The 17,891-nt window shown below is 38.3% G+C and overlaps 1 protein-coding gene across 1 annotated transcript in view; it reads right to left on the minus strand.

The window, feature by feature from the left end:
* Positions 1-6,201: 6,201 nt before the first annotated feature.
* Positions 6,202-17,891, minus strand: part of ngfrb (nerve growth factor receptor b) — a 30,560-nt gene continuing 18,870 nt past the window's right edge. Inside the window, exons 4-6 of the mRNA XM_051418105.1 lie at positions 12,997-13,225; positions 11,497-11,651; positions 6,202-10,619 (exon numbers count right to left, since the gene is read on the minus strand). Of these exons, the coding sequence (XP_051274065.1) occupies positions 10,276-10,619; positions 11,497-11,651; positions 12,997-13,225 (728 nt within the window). The 3' untranslated portion in view covers positions 6,202-10,275. The remainder of the gene's footprint in view (positions 10,620-11,496; positions 11,652-12,996; positions 13,226-17,891) is intronic.

Consider the following 17,891-nt stretch of genomic DNA (forward strand, 5'->3'; position numbering starts at 1 on the left):
AGATATGGAAAGGCAACACATGCAAGAATGTATAATGTTAGCAAATGTCAGTTACACAGCAGTATCAACCTACAATTTGATAACCTTTGCTAGCCACATAAGCTACAGGTCAGGCCAGACCAAATACTGTAAGGCCGCTGCAGCAAAAACTCTTGAGGGTCATAACAGAGCAAGGATTAATTTTAGTCCTTATAAATTCCTGAGTTTTTAAAAAGAAAGTTGAGTTGTTAATATTCTCAAGATATATAAGAAGATTTCAGACCGAAATATTTTCATTAAATTGCCCCCAATAGACAAAATCTGATACTGTTTTTAAACTTTCTTGTTGAGACCTCATGCATATGATTTATGTCTACAGTACTTATATTTCCCCTCCATGATATAACATTAATTTCTAATGACATCCCTGGAACACAAACAATGTTAAATTATAAAGCATTTCATGTTAAGTGGTTACAAGGTTTCAAAGGCAGTCTTCTATGACAGGCGTTTGACATGTACAGCTGGCTCAGAGTATCAATGTCATTCCAGCAGTGTGTTTGTACCTCTAGGTGCAGATCAGGCTTTGGAGGTTGGATCTTGGTTGTCTTGGTACAATTGTTACTGTGCTGAGGATCTTTTTTCTGTTATGACATGAGGACTCTGTTGGTTCAGTGACTCACTTGTCAGGATGGGTTAACAAAAGAATCAAAAGGAGGAAGCATGTACAAAATACTCACATGAATGTGCGATGAAGCAAGTCAACATTTCAAACAATGTGCTGATTGGCTGTTGTTGTAGTGATAGATTGATGGGTTTTCTCTTTCAAAAGAGGGTGAGGTTCTTGTTGTAAACATAACAAGAAATAAAATGCAAACTGAGCCTGCATAGTGGCTGAATATTTTCTAATGGCACAGCTGATGTGTATGTGCCAGGGACCTGGTAAACAGAAGGGATACATAAATAGAAACAGGGAACATGTGGGATTTTACATCAAATGCAATTAAACCTGTAATGTTTTAATGGCATTTCCCCCTGAACCAACCTACAACAAACAAAAAAAATCTGTTCCAGTTCACCGCAAAGCCACAAGCTGGAATGCCTCACCAATTACGAGCTTCTGAAAGACGCTGTGTGAATTGTGTCAATGTTCCTTATTTTGTCACTTCCAACTAAGCACATTAAAGCTTCATCATCGCCGAAAATGGAATGACTGTGGATAATAAAAGCTGTGACTCTCCGAACCACCTTCTTGCCATTAAGCTTTTATTACCTGCTTTAAGGCCACAGACATTTTATAATCTTTTAGTCAACAACTAAAGAATGCCTTAACTGTTGGATCTATTTGATTTATCAAATAGTTAACTGGATTTGAATGTACATTTTTTGACTTTTTAAACCCATGTTTGAGGCCTCTGTAAGGCCTATTATGTCTTATTTACGTCACATGACAGAGTAATAAAAGTAGGAAGACTGTGACTAAGAAAGGAACAGATAAGGTGAAAAGCAGAGAAGCAGGAGCTCAGAGAAAGTTTTCCAAGGAGGAATAAGAGAGAGACTCTCAATCAGGCTGCGCCATCTTTTAAAGAGAAAAGAGGAGGGAGGACAGGACAGGAGGAAGAATTGTATAACAGACTGATGTGGAAGGAGGTGAAAAATGGCTCTATTATAGGCCTAATAGAATTTCCCTTGGCCCCAGAGGGAAACAGAATGGACTCTCCCTCCTTCCCACTTTGCCTCTCCATCCCTATCATCCCGCCATTTGCCCGGGCCAAAGATATAATTTCATCACTCTTCACTTAATTGTGTGCGTTGCTGGCAGAGACTCACTCTCTGTTCCAGCAAACAGAGGCAGGTGGGAGAGGAAGAAGAAGAGCAGAATAATAGAACAGAGTGGGAAACCACATCACTTCATTTTTATAGATGGACAGCTTGTAAAAGCGGTGGGTTGCGTGGTCCCCTCTGAGTAGCAAAGTGTAAACACAGCAGAAAACACTGAGTGAGATTGTGTCATATGGGATACAGTACAGGATAGTAAAATCAAATATTTGGCTCAAGTAAATCTAAAACACGGTCAGTTGTAGCAACAAGACCAAAAACACTAACCACAGATAACCATTTTAACTATGTCTGAGTAAAAATTAAAAAAGAATTATGATAGCAAAGACAGTATAGGGAACCCCTCAATGTCCACGCATTTTTTTTGTCTGCAAACACTGATTATCACAATCCTCAGTGAGTGTGTGTTGAGAAAAAAACTGTTTCTGAATTCATTTGCAGTATTGGGAAGATGTAATTTCAAACCCAATTAGTATAGCCTTCAATGTATTGAAGTACAAAACGATTCAAATTGAAATTGACCCTCAGAATCTCATCTATTTGTGTCTAGGACAAGGGAAACCTGCTCCACCACTATTACCTTGTCAGATGCCGACCTCTGACTTCAGAGGAGATCAGTCACGTCTTCCCTACTGTCTCACCCTGGAACACCATTTTGCTACTTTCAAAGGCTGAACCTTGTGTTTGATCTCCTGTTAGAGGCCTCTGTGACCAAAGAGAACACGTGTGCCATCATCTGGAGAGATCTGCAGACTTGCTACAGTCAGTCATACATCATCGTGAGCGTCTCCTGAGATTCTCAGAGAAATGCTCCTCTCTTGGTCGTAAAGATGAAGATGCTTCTGACCTTTGACCTTATCTCAATTATTGCCTTTTTTAAAGAACACTGTGCTAACTTGTATGGTATGAGGCGCAAAAAGCATGGAGGTTAGAAGATGGAGGTTAAGTATTTAAAACTGTTTTCTTGCAGTCCTGAAACCAGCTTCATACTCAATACTTTTGGTTATTAAGGAATATTTATTTCAATATTATTTCAACATTTATTGTGAGTGTGATTGATGTTTTTTACATACTGTATAGTTTGTTACACTTAAGTTCCGAATCCAATCAGCATTTCTGGCCCTTTCTGGAGCTGCAGAAATATCACTTAACAACTCGAATAGGTTGAAAGGTCTGCTGTTAAAAGGGTAAGATCAACAGAGTCAGAGATCAATACCGCACTCATACCTTTTTAAGGCTACAGCCAGCAGCTAAATTAGCTTTACTTAGCACTAGACTGGACTGTAGGGATTAAACAATGAGATGTGGAATAAGGTGTTAATGAGTGAGCTTTACAGTTATTGGTAGACAGATTCTCCTTTTTATGTACTTTTATATTTGCTGTTGAGCATGGTTTCTCTTTTGTTCTTGGGTTCTGCTCAAACTACCACCTAAGAAAACAAACTTTGCAATGAAGGAGTCTCAGTTTCATTTTAATTCCTCTGAGATGTGAAGGATGAACTTTCAGAGATTATCTTGTGTTGTGCTGTTAAGACTTGTGGAAAGGTCTTTTCATGGAGAAGGTTTCACAACCTAAAATTCAGGACAGTCTTAAGGGAGGCCCGTTTCCACATTCTCACTTTATCCCAGTGGTGATTTGTAGAGTAAATAGGCATGTTATTCTGTGGCTGAGTCATAAAACTGACCATAACATGTTGTAAATTAGCCATGTTAACTGTTCAGCTGGGAGGAATATTATATTTTTCCCACTCCTACAATTGAATGGTATAATTGATACCTTTTTCAGTTTTTTGTTCATTATACAGCTTTCAGCAAATTACCTTTATTTGAGCTTTTGTTTTATATATATTATATAATGTTATTATCTTCTCTTTCTGTAAATGCCTTTTTCTTTAATGTAAAGCAAACTAAGACACTAAAAAATAAATATAAAAAAATTACTTTATTTTGGTCAACCTGATTCTTAATTTAGCTTACTGTACTTTTATAGTGTAGTTTTCTGCATTTATCATTTAATATTGCATTTTGTTTTTCAACTTTTCTCATTCATCCTCCACTCTCAACAGAATAAAGGTCAACATTAAAGCTATATTCCATAATGGTGGCTTAATGTTTTTAACATTAAATGTTTCCTTGCAGCCAAATATAGGTAGCTTTAAGTTCCGTCTTCAGTAGGCTATGGACCATGTTAGGAAGTAATCACTTATGAGGAACTTAAGTAGGTTTTCATCATTACAGAAAATGATTGAGACGATGTAAGTATCTATTAACAAAATAACACTGATTATAAGTGGCTCTACAGAGTCGATGACTGGAGTTGCTTGGTGAAGACAACTTTTCTTCATTCTATTCAAACTCAACTGGTCACCAAAACTTAACGTGGCCGATCCTCTTTCACCACCACATGTCACTTGTGCACATATGGTTCCCTTCACACTTCAAACATTCCTCGCTAACGACTCACTGGAGGTTAGCAGCAGTTAGCTGGAATGTGTTTTCCATTTAAACAATGGTTCACTTGGAAACTGATCTTGGGTACTGGGACTGGGTCAGAACTTGTTGATGCCATTTTTGATCTGAATAAGCATAAACAGGTCAGTCTGCAGGTTAAAGACTGCTGCTAATTTACATCAAGTTTAATTTGACTGGGAGCATAGTGAAGCAGGTCTTGACAGGAAGTTTGTCTTCCTCAATACAGAGTAATTTCATACACTTTGTATTTTGTATTATACCTACAGAACTATAACCTTCTTTATATTTATTTATATTAATCATATATATACATACTATAATATTACTCTTACAAAAATCATCAGTATACCTCAATAAGGCCTACGGAGTTGCATTACTAGACTCATTATTTCTATACATGTAACATGTAGCAAATGCATCTATTGTAATGTCATTTTCTTAACCTATTACTTTGTTATATATTTATTATTTTAAATAGTTCTTTATATGTTTGCTGAACTGCGTTGCTATGATAAAATCTTTTTATATCTTGATACATATATATGACCTGTGGATATTCATTAGAATTATTTCAGCATTATATGAATTCCAAAAAACAAAAACTAAAAAGTTTTTAACCAAAAGGTATATTAATCCACCTCAGTATTTTCACACTTGTAACACTACCACTGAGTTAAGCCCACAGTGACATAAAATATGAACCAGTGTGCTAGCATTTTACGCATCATTACCGAGCCATAACACTCACCAGAGTAAGTCTAATTGTGCTGACAGGCTGTTGGTATCTATTATTATAGGATTCTGTTGCCTTTGCCACACTGACCACACGCAATGCCATAATTCATGCAGTCAGTTTGATGAAACTAAAGAGGAACTAGCCCACCATAGTTTGCCCTTTTTCAGTGACCCCTTCTTCTCCAGTCTCTCCTTGTGCTGCAACAGTTGAAGGTTTCAGTAATCAGTCTGTCTTATTTGGCTTGGATTACTTGTCAGAAGGACTTTAGTGGCTCTTGAGGAAAATGCACAGACCTTCTCTATCCTGAGAGCAAAATGCAAAATCATCCAGGGCTGTTTCAAGACCAAACCATAAACCATACTGTGATTGTGTTGGAGCATGCATATGTATGGGCTCCCAAAGTGTACAATAAATGTAAAAAAAATGTAAATAAATAAAAAAAAGTTAAATAAACCATCCAATGAATCAATTGTATAACACACACATAAGAACATATACGTTTAAAATAATTTAAGAAATTATTAAAACTCACTGTATTATTCTGAAATTTGATTTCATCATCCCATTCTAATTTTTTATTTCACTTCTCACTTTTCATTATGTCTCTTGTATCTCGTATATACTAGACCAGCAATGTCAAAGTAATCCAGACACTTCTGCTGTAAATAAATACACTGCACCTTTTATTTAGCTTAGCAAGGGTACACATGCTGCTGTAGCTTGCTAGACTTTCTCTGTGGTCACTCTATCTTACAGGATCTACCTAAAACTGCAAACACTTGATTTCCTTACTCCTTTGAGTAGTAATAATCCAACCTCACAACCTTGCCTAGGCTTGTTAAGCCCAATAAAGGTTAGTAACTATGTTTGTGTGTTTGTTTACAGCTTGTTGATTCAGAATTATTTTGATATTGTTCTAGCTAACAGGAATTAACTGGCAGTTGTTGTAAAGCGAGAGAGTAGTGACGGGTGACAACACCACTGTCAAGTAGAATAACATTAAAATAAAAAGTGACATTGTAAAAAGTGATATTTTCAAATACAAAGTATGAAGTAAAAATTAACTCCAGTAAAACTGAAACTAAGCATGATTAGTTGAGTTTTAATAATTTCATAAGACTGAGCGCACATGCACTCTTAGGTTTGTGTGTGCATTGTTGTATCAATACAGAAGATGAGAGGACTTGAACTTTATTATTGATTTTACTGCTTGTCTGATGTAGGAATTTTGCAAATTCACATTACGTATAGTACAGTATATGTATTAGTACACAAGGAACATTGAACAATTCTCAGATCTGTACATTTCAGTCCTGGTGCGCCGTCAGTCTCGTTAGTATGAGCTACATTACCAGGACTTTTATTCAAACCTTATCCCCTCCCCTCCCCCCATCTGCATGACTAGTTTGTTACTCTCAAGTGCAATGTCATGACATGTTCACCTTCAGTTGGATTTACTGTACAAGCAATTCAAAATCTGGTCACCATTAAATCTCTCATATCTATAAAACTAAACAAATACTGCCCAAGGAAAGAGTCTCCATCTTCAGTCACAGTTACTGACAGGGGGACAAACTCTGAACATAGCGTTAACTAAACTATAGTAATGAACAAAGGGCATTCAGGGAAGGTCATTCTGAAGTAATGGCTAATCATGAACACATCTATAGAAAACTAAATCACTTTCTTAAGTTTCACAATCCAAAATGGAGATGAGGCCCAAGTTTTGTCAATCCATATTTAGACGACTATTTTGTATAACTTTCCAATTAGTCTGTCTGTAATCAAAACAGCAGATCAGGTCCAGCCTACATATTCAGGACAATTGGGAACTTGGATCTCTCATTCAATTTATGACTCAACGTGCGTATGAAGCAAGTTGTATGCTATGGACACTTATATACTTATGTCTATATCGATGTGACAGAGTATAATATTAAGGAGCATTCCTATTAACTGTTGCAAATGACTTTAAACCTTTCTGCTTATATTGGTCTTTTAATTTAAAGCAATATTTTGACATTTTGGGAAAAATGCTTATTTACTTTTTTGCAGAGGGCTAAAGAAAAATACCACTCTTATATCTATCTGATAAATATACAGCCAGCAACCAGTTAGCTTAGCATTAGGTCTGGAAACAGGAGGACACAGCTAGCCTAAACAAAGTCTGCTTACCAGCACCGGACTATTTATGTTATTGGAGACATAAATAGTCTGGTAACACCACAAAACTTACAGATAAAACAAACCAGCTATAATAAGCTAATTTGTACATTTTAGTGGTGCTGGTAAGCAGATTTTGCTACCTTTGCCAAGATAGCTGTTTTCCTATGTTTCTAGTCTTTATGCTAAGCTAAGCTAACCGGCTGCTGGCTAAAGCTTTATACTGAACACACACATATGAGAGTGGTATTGCTCTTGTCATCTAACTCTCGTTAAGAAAGCGAAAAAGTGTATTTCCCAAAATGTTGAATACTAATAAGAGATTGACTAACAGCACAGGGCACTCAAATCAGTGTATAATAATGTTAAATAATATTTCTGACGGTTCCAAATGGACCATCAGAGCCATTCCAGTTCTGATTAGCCTTGAAAGTATTTAAATTTCTTTGGTTCCACACGTCTTAATGATGTACTACAATAATACACATAATGGTGATTAATTTGTTAATTGCACCAAGTACCTCACAAAGGCACCTCCCTTCCCTTTGCCCTTCTTACCCTTTTAAACTAGGACAGCATTGATATTGGAACAATGTCCCATTCACATAGACATTGTACAGTAGCGCCTTCTAGGCTTTAACTAAAATAAAAACTAGAAAAAGACAAATTATTTACAAGTAAAAAAACAACAACAACTAAAGGAGATATACTTACAAAAACGGCTAAAAACTAAAATGTACAACATCAGTGGACACCTGAAATAGTTCCCAGGCACTTGTGATGCAAAACAGACATACATAATTACACATTTAAGTGCTACAATCCAGGACAATAAGAGAATTATAATACCATTTACAGTTGTTATTTGGGAATTAAAATGCAACAACCCTTACAGAGTGGGAGTGAGAATACCTTCATTTAAAGTAATACTACAGCATGAAACTCAGTATGCTAGCGGTTAGTATCAATGTACAATCAAGAATAACAAATGAAGTTGGTGATATAAGTAAGATTAGTATAGTAAACTATTTCCTCCTTCAAATATCCCCCCCCCCCAAAAAAGAAAAAAACAGACAGACAGTGAACAAACGGAAGGAAAACAAATAGTTGCTAGGGGTCCTCAGTTGGCAGCATTTTCGAAGTATGCTCTGACAAAATTCAAACCAAATAGATGTAACACAACACAATGTAAAAAGCACATACCGGCACAAGGAGAGGAATGCATGATTTTACTTAAACAAGCTGATTAATGCAAATGCAGATTCCTGGGTTTTACCTTTACATTTAAGTAATCCAGAACTGCTTTCCCTTGGTCTGAATCCATCCCATATCCTTTGATTTATGTCTCTACTGACTTGCCTTTTATCCGTTTCCCTCTTTTATTCACCTGTTTGAAGGATTGTCAGTCACTCTGATTTCTGAAATCACTGATTTGGATAAACACAGTGTCTCCTCTTGAACAACTACACCTTGTTCAGTTCAATTATAGAGGGTGCAATAATAAGTGTAATATTGATTTAGTAACATAATCATTCAAGATACCCTGAGAAATTAAGCAAAAACTATAGAAAACCCTGGATTTTTGTTTTGCATCCTGATTATTCTGTATGTGCATGTGCTTTATTTTGGAATTTGTGCACTGGTTGACAATGAGTTGCTAGTTTCTGCATGCTGTTTACTGTTAAGGTAGTATTTCATTATCTATAGCACACATTAAAAATTATATGGGTTTTAATTTGACCTTATATCGGCTATTAATAATAAGATTAAACAATATATGGTCCCCTCATGAGAGTGTTCCACACAGTATATGGCAGGATCTGAAGTTTTCTTTCTCCTACAATGAATGAGAATGTAAATGTATACATGATGAGTGTGTGTATGTGTGTAGTACATGCATGCATGGTTACATACTGAAAGTCTACGTGTGTATGTATCTACAGTATATCTCTATTTAGTGTGTGCAGTGTCTATAGAGTATACATAGTCATTGCTGGGTGATTTGAGTTCCACGTCCTTCAATTTTCTGGGTCAGTATGAAGGAGTCTGTGTGGGAGCTCCTGTGTTATGCAGATAGGCCTGAGCACATAGAATAGTGTCTCATGTTGCCACGGTCAATGACCTTCTCCATAGAGTCCAGCCGGCAGTTCTTATAGCACTTGTCGGAAAAAGGAAGAGTCTGCAGAAATCACTCACAAAGCTGAAGTTGAGATTAATTCCACATGTGCTGCAGCTCAATGTCATAAATCTAATACAAGTAATTAAAATAAGAGTAAATAGCTCGACTTAGCTTTCTTTTTTTGCTGAAGGAGAACAGGTTCATTTGAAATGCGTCCAAGCATCTTTCTTCAGGTTGTCATATTTGCATAATCCAGATACACTGTGGTATGCATCATTGAGACACAAGCCATTTGACAACTTAAATCCCCCAAAATCTAACATGGCAGATAAATAATGTTGCTTGTCAGGTATGGTCTCAAGACATTTACTCCTCTTTGGTAGCATTGATTTGTAAAGCAACAAATAGAGATACAGCACTGGCTTATGAACGGTATAAGTAAGGGACACGCTGACTATGTGTGTTTAAGAATAAAGAGTCAAAGGATCAAGTCGCAGGAATGAGAGAGCCAGCTATCCACTGTAGATTCAGTTCAAAGCGCCCTGCTGCTCCATGGTGGCTAATAAAGTCAGAAGATGTTAAGCTGGATTTCAGATAGTGTGGAAAGGCAGATGCATATCCAGGCTCAAAATGGAATGGTTATAGACTATTTCCCTCCACATAGGCTTTACAATGTGAGGTTTTTAATCTTTTGATTATGAGCATATCCTGATGGTTAAGTGAAAGGAACTGATTTGATTAAGTACTTTAATATTCAGTCAGTTTTTGTTTAATTTCTGGCATCTTCCTGCATTATCCCTTGATTAAACATGAAATAATTCTTCAGGGTTCATGAAATTTGATTATCACTGTGACTGCTGGCTTCATTTGGAAAAAGCTGCTGTAGCATGAATTGGGTGGAGTGAGGGAGGCCATGGAAGAATATTAAGGTTAAGGTTCAGGTGGTTTTCTCGCTGTTAAGCTTATATCACACTACAGAAGTGGCGGTCGGCTTTGGAGCATTTGGGCTTAACACCAGACTCTGGGCGATGTCGTCACGGTTGATCTTGCGCAGCGCCGTGCACAGCGCGTCGATGCTGGCACAGTCCTTGCTCGCCCAGTCAGACAGGAGCGCGCGGACAGGATGCTCTTCCTGCCGGAAGGTCGCGATCCGCTCCTCCTCGTATCCCAGGAGGCCCGCCAGGTTGCACCAGTCGCTGTCGTCCATGTGGTTGCAGTCGTCTCCTTCGCTGCCCCTGAACAGCAGCTTCTCCACTTTCTCTCTGGTGTGGAGAGGAAGGAGCAAACAAGGCTCCTCATCCATGGTGACAACTGCAGAGGGGAAAGAAGTTAATGTCATTTCATTATCTGAATTATATTATTCGATTTTAGGTGTGATTTAGCTGTGGTTAATTTCTCAGTCATTAAATCTAAGTATAATTACATTTATCCTGTTCATGAGCTTTGCAATTGGCTGTATTTACTTGTAAAATGAAGTGATAGAGTGTTAATTTCCTACAGCAGCCAAAATGGTTTGTTTGTAGTGAATAAAAAAGCACTGTGTACCTGCAATAGCTAACCAGAAAATCTAAGAAAAAGATGCTTCTTTGGCCACACTGCCAAAATCCCATCACATCCCACCTGTAACCACTTTAAGATATGGTTCAGACCTAGACAGAAAGCTGCCCAATACTGTGTTCTTTTGCTTGCACCACTTTACATTCTTGCTTTACCATTATCTGGGCAAGCATGTAGTTTTAAAAGACCTGTAGTCGCTCAAACTGGTTTGTCAGGGCAAGACTAAAAGCTGCCAGGAGCACTTGCTGCCAAAAAAACAAACACTGTAGCTCTGTCAGTGTTGTAACCCTGTTTGCTGATTTGCTTCAGTAAGTTTGAAAGGTCATATTTAAGGTGGAGTTGATGAAGCCACCAGACGGCCCATTCCGCAGGTGGATTTCCTTTTCTTTCGTGGTGGGACAGTTCAGGGTGCAGTCTGTGTACATTCACAGTAAGACTAAATTCCTTCAGTCTTACTTGTGGATGAAAAGAAACTCATTACCAGAGGAATTCAGCACCAAATAAACACAGACTTTTGTGTTGAAATTAGCTTACGCCCAATTTAAGTGCAATACATTGATAAATAAGGGTTATTGTATTTCTTGGAGTTGAGGGAGTGGCCTCTGTTTAGGTACAGGTATTAGTCTGTTACCTGTCTGTGCCTGGGCCAGCTGCTCCTGCAGACTTCGGCTGTCCACAGAAATGCCGCTGTCACTGTGCAGCTTCTCTCCCTCAGGTGACGGCGTCTGGTTCTGATTGGCTGTGCAGTTGTTGGCCCCTTGCTTGTTCTGCTTACAGCTGTTCCACCTGAAAAAACATGAGTCATAAAAGAAGAAAAAAATCCACTCAGCAAAAAGGCAGGAAATCGACAATAGTGTATGTACATTATGTGTTTCTAGAAATCTTCAGTACCAATGATAATAATACATAATTCATAAGCTTAAAGCTCCACTGTGTTCACCAGCTAGTCGCTAACTTTTTTTATTTGTCGTTTGGCGCTGGGTAGATAGTGTACTATGGGGGATTTTTAATGGCTTTTTTATGACTTAATTTGATCCATTATTAATATATTGATTATTTACACTGCTTTAAAGGTCCAGTGTGTAGGATTTGGTGGCATCTACTGGAGTAGTTGCAGATTCGCCTCACCCTCCCTTTTCAGGCGCAAGGGAGAAACTAGGGCCTTCATGGAAGGCACCCCGTTATGTCTGTAGATAAAAAAACGGCTCATTCTAAAGTAACAGAAACAGAATTATTCTTATTCCTAGGTGATTCTACACAAAGGAAAACATACCTATGTTCCCTTTCCGTAAATAAACTCTACATACTGGACCACATATATGGTAATTTTGAAGGACAGTGTTTATTTACAAAATTCCAAATCCTAAAGCTAGACACTTTTAATTGAGCATACAAAAAGAATCAATTCTAACCATGGCACATGTTTGTAGTGCAGCAAAACATGTGATCAATTAGAATTTGTGCCGACTAGTTAAAAGGAGATGATTTTTAAAAAAACATTATCCAACATCCACCCACAATGACGTTGCCTTTAAAAGACCATTAGCCACGTGTGGAATAAGAAATTCTAACTAATTATTAATAATCAAATCAGAGTGGTGACTGGTGGGTAAAACATCCTCTATTATTCAACAAGGCAGCTGCAGTTAACTGTCTGAATGTACAGACTTGCAACACAGCAATTTCCCAGCTTGGGATCAATAAAGTATATCTATCTATCTATCTATCTATCTATCTATCTATCTATTTTCCTTGCCATACAACATGAACATATTGTACATTCAAAATTGAACAGTTAACAGCGGGCTGTCTCTGTAGTCATTAAGAGAGGAGCATGGGTTTCAAATATAAGAGAAGAGAGTAAACAGACCATATTGTGGCCCACATGACAACAGTGTGCTCTCATCCAGAAAAGTAGCATATGATTTCATTAAAAATTAAAATGCGGAAATTCTAAATCTGACTGGATTTTGTTGTCCATATGCCTCTGTAATTAGCATCAGACCCCTTTTCTCTCCCCCCTTAGCCATTAAATTCCACATTTTTAAAAATAATTAATAATCATTATAATAACTTTTTGTAGTGTCTCCTTTAAATTTGGTTTCATACTTCAACTGGTTTAAGTCCTCACCTCTTGAAGATGATGAAGGCCACAAGGCCAACCACTACTGCTGCCAGAATGGAGCAGTAGATGGGTATGAGTTTGTCGTTCAGACCATCGTAGAGCCGCTGCTGGGAATCACCATTAGTGGTGGTGGTTGTGGTGCTCTCTGTCAAGCCCTCTGGTGGGGTGCTTTCATCTGAAGTTATATCATAGGGGCCCATGGAGTATGTCGTGGGAATCACTGAACTGTAGGTAACTGTGAAGGATAAACAGGCAAGGAGAGAAATTACATGAGCTTCCTGGAATATGTGAAAACAAAGCAACACTGCAACAGGCATTTACTCTACACCGAAGATATTAAAGGGTCAGTTTTAGTCAGTTGGAGCCAGTGGAAACAAGCTGTAAACACGCCACTGACATATGTTAGCAAACAGTCATCTATTTACACATTCAACAGTCATGGAGCATGAATAGTATTCATTTGGAGTCGTGTTTCTGGCCATGAGACAAATGTAAGCCCAGTATTCACTCTCTTTTTAGCTATGTTTTTGGTGTCTACCATCTCCTGAGGGAAATATCTGGTGCTTTAGCTGCCAAATGCTCCACACAAGCTAGTCGCTAATTTTGCCTTCACTTTGGTGTTGAGCACTGAGTACAGCGAGTTTCAAGTTGCAAGCCGACACTGATGAGAGCTGTGAGAATGAACCAAAACAGTAAAGTTGTTGTAAATAAATGAGCTGAAAGAAGCTAAAAAGCTTCTCCGAGCTGTTAGGGAACTGCAAAGTTAAGTGATCATTTTCTCTGGTTATACAATAATATATATATATATATATATATATATATATATATATATATAGATGTGTGTCTTTCACATTTCTTTTCTTTATTCAATTAATCAATTGTTAGTATAAAATTACTGATAAGTGCAGCTTTAAACCTACTTCTCATCCCTGTTTAAGGCTAGAGGTCTGAGGCTACATTAGCCAATTACACACCTGAATCACCAATCATGTTTAAAACTGTCCATTGTGAGCCCGGTAATGTTATGGGAGTGCAATACTACATTCGTGGAGTACTCTCATAACATCCAAGCACACTCACCACAGCAGCATCAGTCTAACAATCACATTTCAAGAAGAAACGTCATATCTAATTGAATTAAAGCAGATTTTTTACTCAAAGACTTTAAAATAGCATCCGTTGGAGATAAACTGCTCCAGGCCAAAGGCTGCCCCACCATCAGTCGCAGCAGATGGAGAGCTCTTCGATACCCTGCAGATCAGGTTATTTTGAGTGTGAAGATATGATTAGAAAATGCTATGCAGGATTTAAAAAGGGCTACAAATATGACACCAAGACTGATCATCTATCTTAAACCCCCTATCACTTTTTCGCTTATATCTGCCATAGTCAATACAAACATAAATGTCTCTCCCGCTGCAAACACAAATCAACAAGCACACCCACACACCCACACATGCTTTACACCCCCCATCACTCGGTCATTTCCCCCTCCTCCCCAGGGAGCCATTAACGAGGCAAAGAGCAAGTTTGTCCATCCAGTCCTGCCCACTTTCCTCCAACCATTAACGCTGAACAGAGATGTTCACTCCTCACCGCGGATGTGGAAACCTACCCTCGCCTGTCACTTACTTACAGTTACTCACATCATCAACAGGAAATCATCCTGTTGGCTTCCAAGGGCTCTAAATACCTCAGGAGGGAAACTGAATGCGAGGCGAAAACATTTTTAATGAAAGCTTATTTAGATGGATGCATGAGCTGCTGTGGGGCTTTTAGCTGGAGGAATTTTGAGGATGTGATAAGTACTTTATGGCAACACCAATACACTGCACATCCTATTAATGTATTATGTTGGATGTCCATCATTCTTAATCCTTGCCCTGTAAAGCCATTGATTTTTTTTCACTAAAAATAAGTCTTACGGCAATGTTTGTGTAATATTACTCTGGAGCCTAACAGGAAAGATGTTGCCCTGCAGGGTTAGCTACTTCCCTGTGCCAGTTTTCTTTGACATGTGACACGTGGTGAATACATTTGTTTTGTGTGTGGTATTTTTAAGTGGTATGCATTCACTGTCATAACTACCTGATTGTCTTATTGTTGCTAATTTGTTACCATTAATTCTTAACCAGCTTTATACTTTCACTGCCAGGTCAGAGAAGCCTCCTCTTGCTGGGTTCAATGAGCCGTGTGCTCTTGTTTAGTGACTTCCAGGTGCCTTCAGCTCACTCAGCACAGCACAACTTACTTACAGGTTGCCAAACTATACTCCTCTTTTCATAGCTTCGCCCTCCTACCTGTACTGACTTCTGTTATAGGGGGAATTTATATAGGGGAATTCTACAGCTCCTGTAGACAAAAATGTTTCCAATGCCTCATCTTGTCTGATTCATGGTAATCAGTCCCATGTGGCAGGCATTATGAATAATTATAACAAGCCAATCTTCTCGCTGATGGTTTTGTTTGTTTATGTAGGTCATATAAAGGCATCTGGAGCCAGAGGAGCTGCATGAAGCCTGATAAATTGCCTCAAGTGATGTCACTTGGGTCAGCCTCAGTTGCAGCTAAATTTGGAGAATGGAAAAAATCCAAAGGGTTTAGTAAGAAGTGAGATTACCAGACCTCTCTAGCCCACTCCTCGTACAATATCTGCCGGAGGTTAGCAGCTCGAGGCTACATTAGCCGCTACTAGCTTATCACACCCGATTATCCAACCGAACAAGTTTTGACAAGGAAGAGGAATGTGTGAAATAACAAAGACAGTATCTCAGATTGTGCTGCATTAACTTTGATCTTTTTTCTTAAACTTGTGTAGTCGTGGTTAAAAATACCAATATATTGGGCTGATATCTGTGAATGAAGTGCCTAAGAAACGAATACAAACAGGCTTCTGATGATGCACTGCAGCATATCGGATTCCTTCCCGTCCTCTTTATTGGATACATACATACAGACCACCATCACCAGCATGGCCTGTCTGTCTTTCTCGACCCGACTGTTTTTGCCCCCCATCAACACACACACACACACACACACACACACACACACACACACACACACACACACACACACACACGCTCGAAACCAGACACCATTCATTGACAGAAATCTTCTTTGTCCAGCACAAATGCCCCCTCCACATCTCTTTATCCTTCAGTCCTCTCTCTATCCATTTTACCGCTGGCTACACTTTTGCTCCCTCCTATCAGGCACTTCCTTTCTGTCAATCAGTCTTCTGATCATAGGAACAGGGCTTTTTTTCCCCGTTCCCTCTTTTCATTTTCCACCCCCAGCTCCTCTATTGATGGTAAACACAACGTCACTGTTGTCTAACCTTCCTGGTTATATCTTTTATTCTTTTAGTTCATCAACCATTTATCTCATCCATCCATCCATCCATCCATCCTCCCCTTTGCTCTCTAAATCTCTGCATCATTACTGTGCTCTCCCTCCCTCACTCCCTCTATGATTAACAGTTAAAACGGGGCCCTAAGTGCCTTTACTGAGCCACTAGCTCAGCCTCTCTCAGTGGATAGTCTGGACTCAGAGGGGAGTGACCTCCTCCTGCTGAGCTCAGCTTGTTCCGACTGTGCAGAAAGCTCAGTGGTTAATAGGCCGCTGCTCTCAGTCAGAGTTATCACGTTAAGACATTTTAATGATCAACTCAGCAATAGTTCCCTTATACTGTACCCTAAAGTCATGAGCTACATGTATAATCTTGTATTTAAATCTAAATCTGCATGAGAAATTAAATGATTGCACACATTAAGATATACATTTAAAAAAAGAATGGAAATGAGAGTCTGCAATTGGTGCAGTTAAATAGAATGAGATATTATGCCCATCACATAAACCTGTTTGCACTGTCAGGAGAGAATATGCATGGAGAGTACAGATTCACTGTTTCATTATACAGATTTGCCAAATTCAAAATAATTGAAAGATCAGACATTTAAGCTGAGAAAAAGAAAGAAAATGAAATAAGATTAATTAAAATCTATTATGCCAAAAAAAATAAAATGCCCAAATGTGAGTTGTGAGCACGTCTCAGTTCTATGAAAACCATATAAATCCATATTTGGTGATTATTATGGTTTTAAGGTAAAATGATTGAGTTTTTTTTAACCCTAATTGAATAATCTGTAGAACTGCCACAAAACTAAGAACAAGGAGTTGATATTTTGGGGATGGATGACTTTTACTGGACAGCAATAATATTATATGACAATGTTTTTCTCTACTGTTAATTTGTATTGTATGCTATATGTGCCGTATCAGGAAGACAATAATATGTTCAACTCTTAAAACCCTCTATAATACTCCCTGATCAGAACACACTGAAACCTCACAGTGCTTTCATATGGAATTTTAAGATGTGTGAACTTGGAGGATTTGTGTCAGTGAACAAAAATGTTATGAAATATGTGGAGCTGTTAAAATTACAGGTTCAGTCAACTGTCAACAAACCATTTATTGTATTTATTTTAAGCATTATTTGGATGTTAGTAAAATTACTGGAATTTTCCTCACAGCTTTGTCTGTTAATGATTAACTTGTGACTGGAAATCCGGGCACATTTGTACTTGCCAGCATTAGACGAGTAATTATACAGACAGAACTCTTTCCTCTGCACCCTTGCATGAGATTATGGATACAGTGTGAGTGTGTGTGTGTGTGTGTGTGTGTGTGTGTGTGTGTGTGTGTGTGTGTGTGTGTGTGTGTGTGTGTGTGTGTGTGTGTGTGTGATTTGTGGTTAAAGTGAGTGTTTGTTTGTGTGTATGTGTGGGGTAGCAGCCACACCTCAGTTTAACTCTTCATTCCAACCGCTTTGAAACAGACGCAAACAGGTGTTGCTGCTGTTTCAACACCTTATACTTTAAAAGCTGACTTTGGAGTCA

Source organism: Dicentrarchus labrax, unplaced genomic scaffold, assembly GCF_905237075.1.
Source record: "Dicentrarchus labrax unplaced genomic scaffold, dlabrax2021, whole genome shotgun sequence".
In the NCBI taxonomy this organism is placed as follows: domain Eukaryota; kingdom Metazoa; phylum Chordata; class Actinopteri; family Moronidae; genus Dicentrarchus; species Dicentrarchus labrax.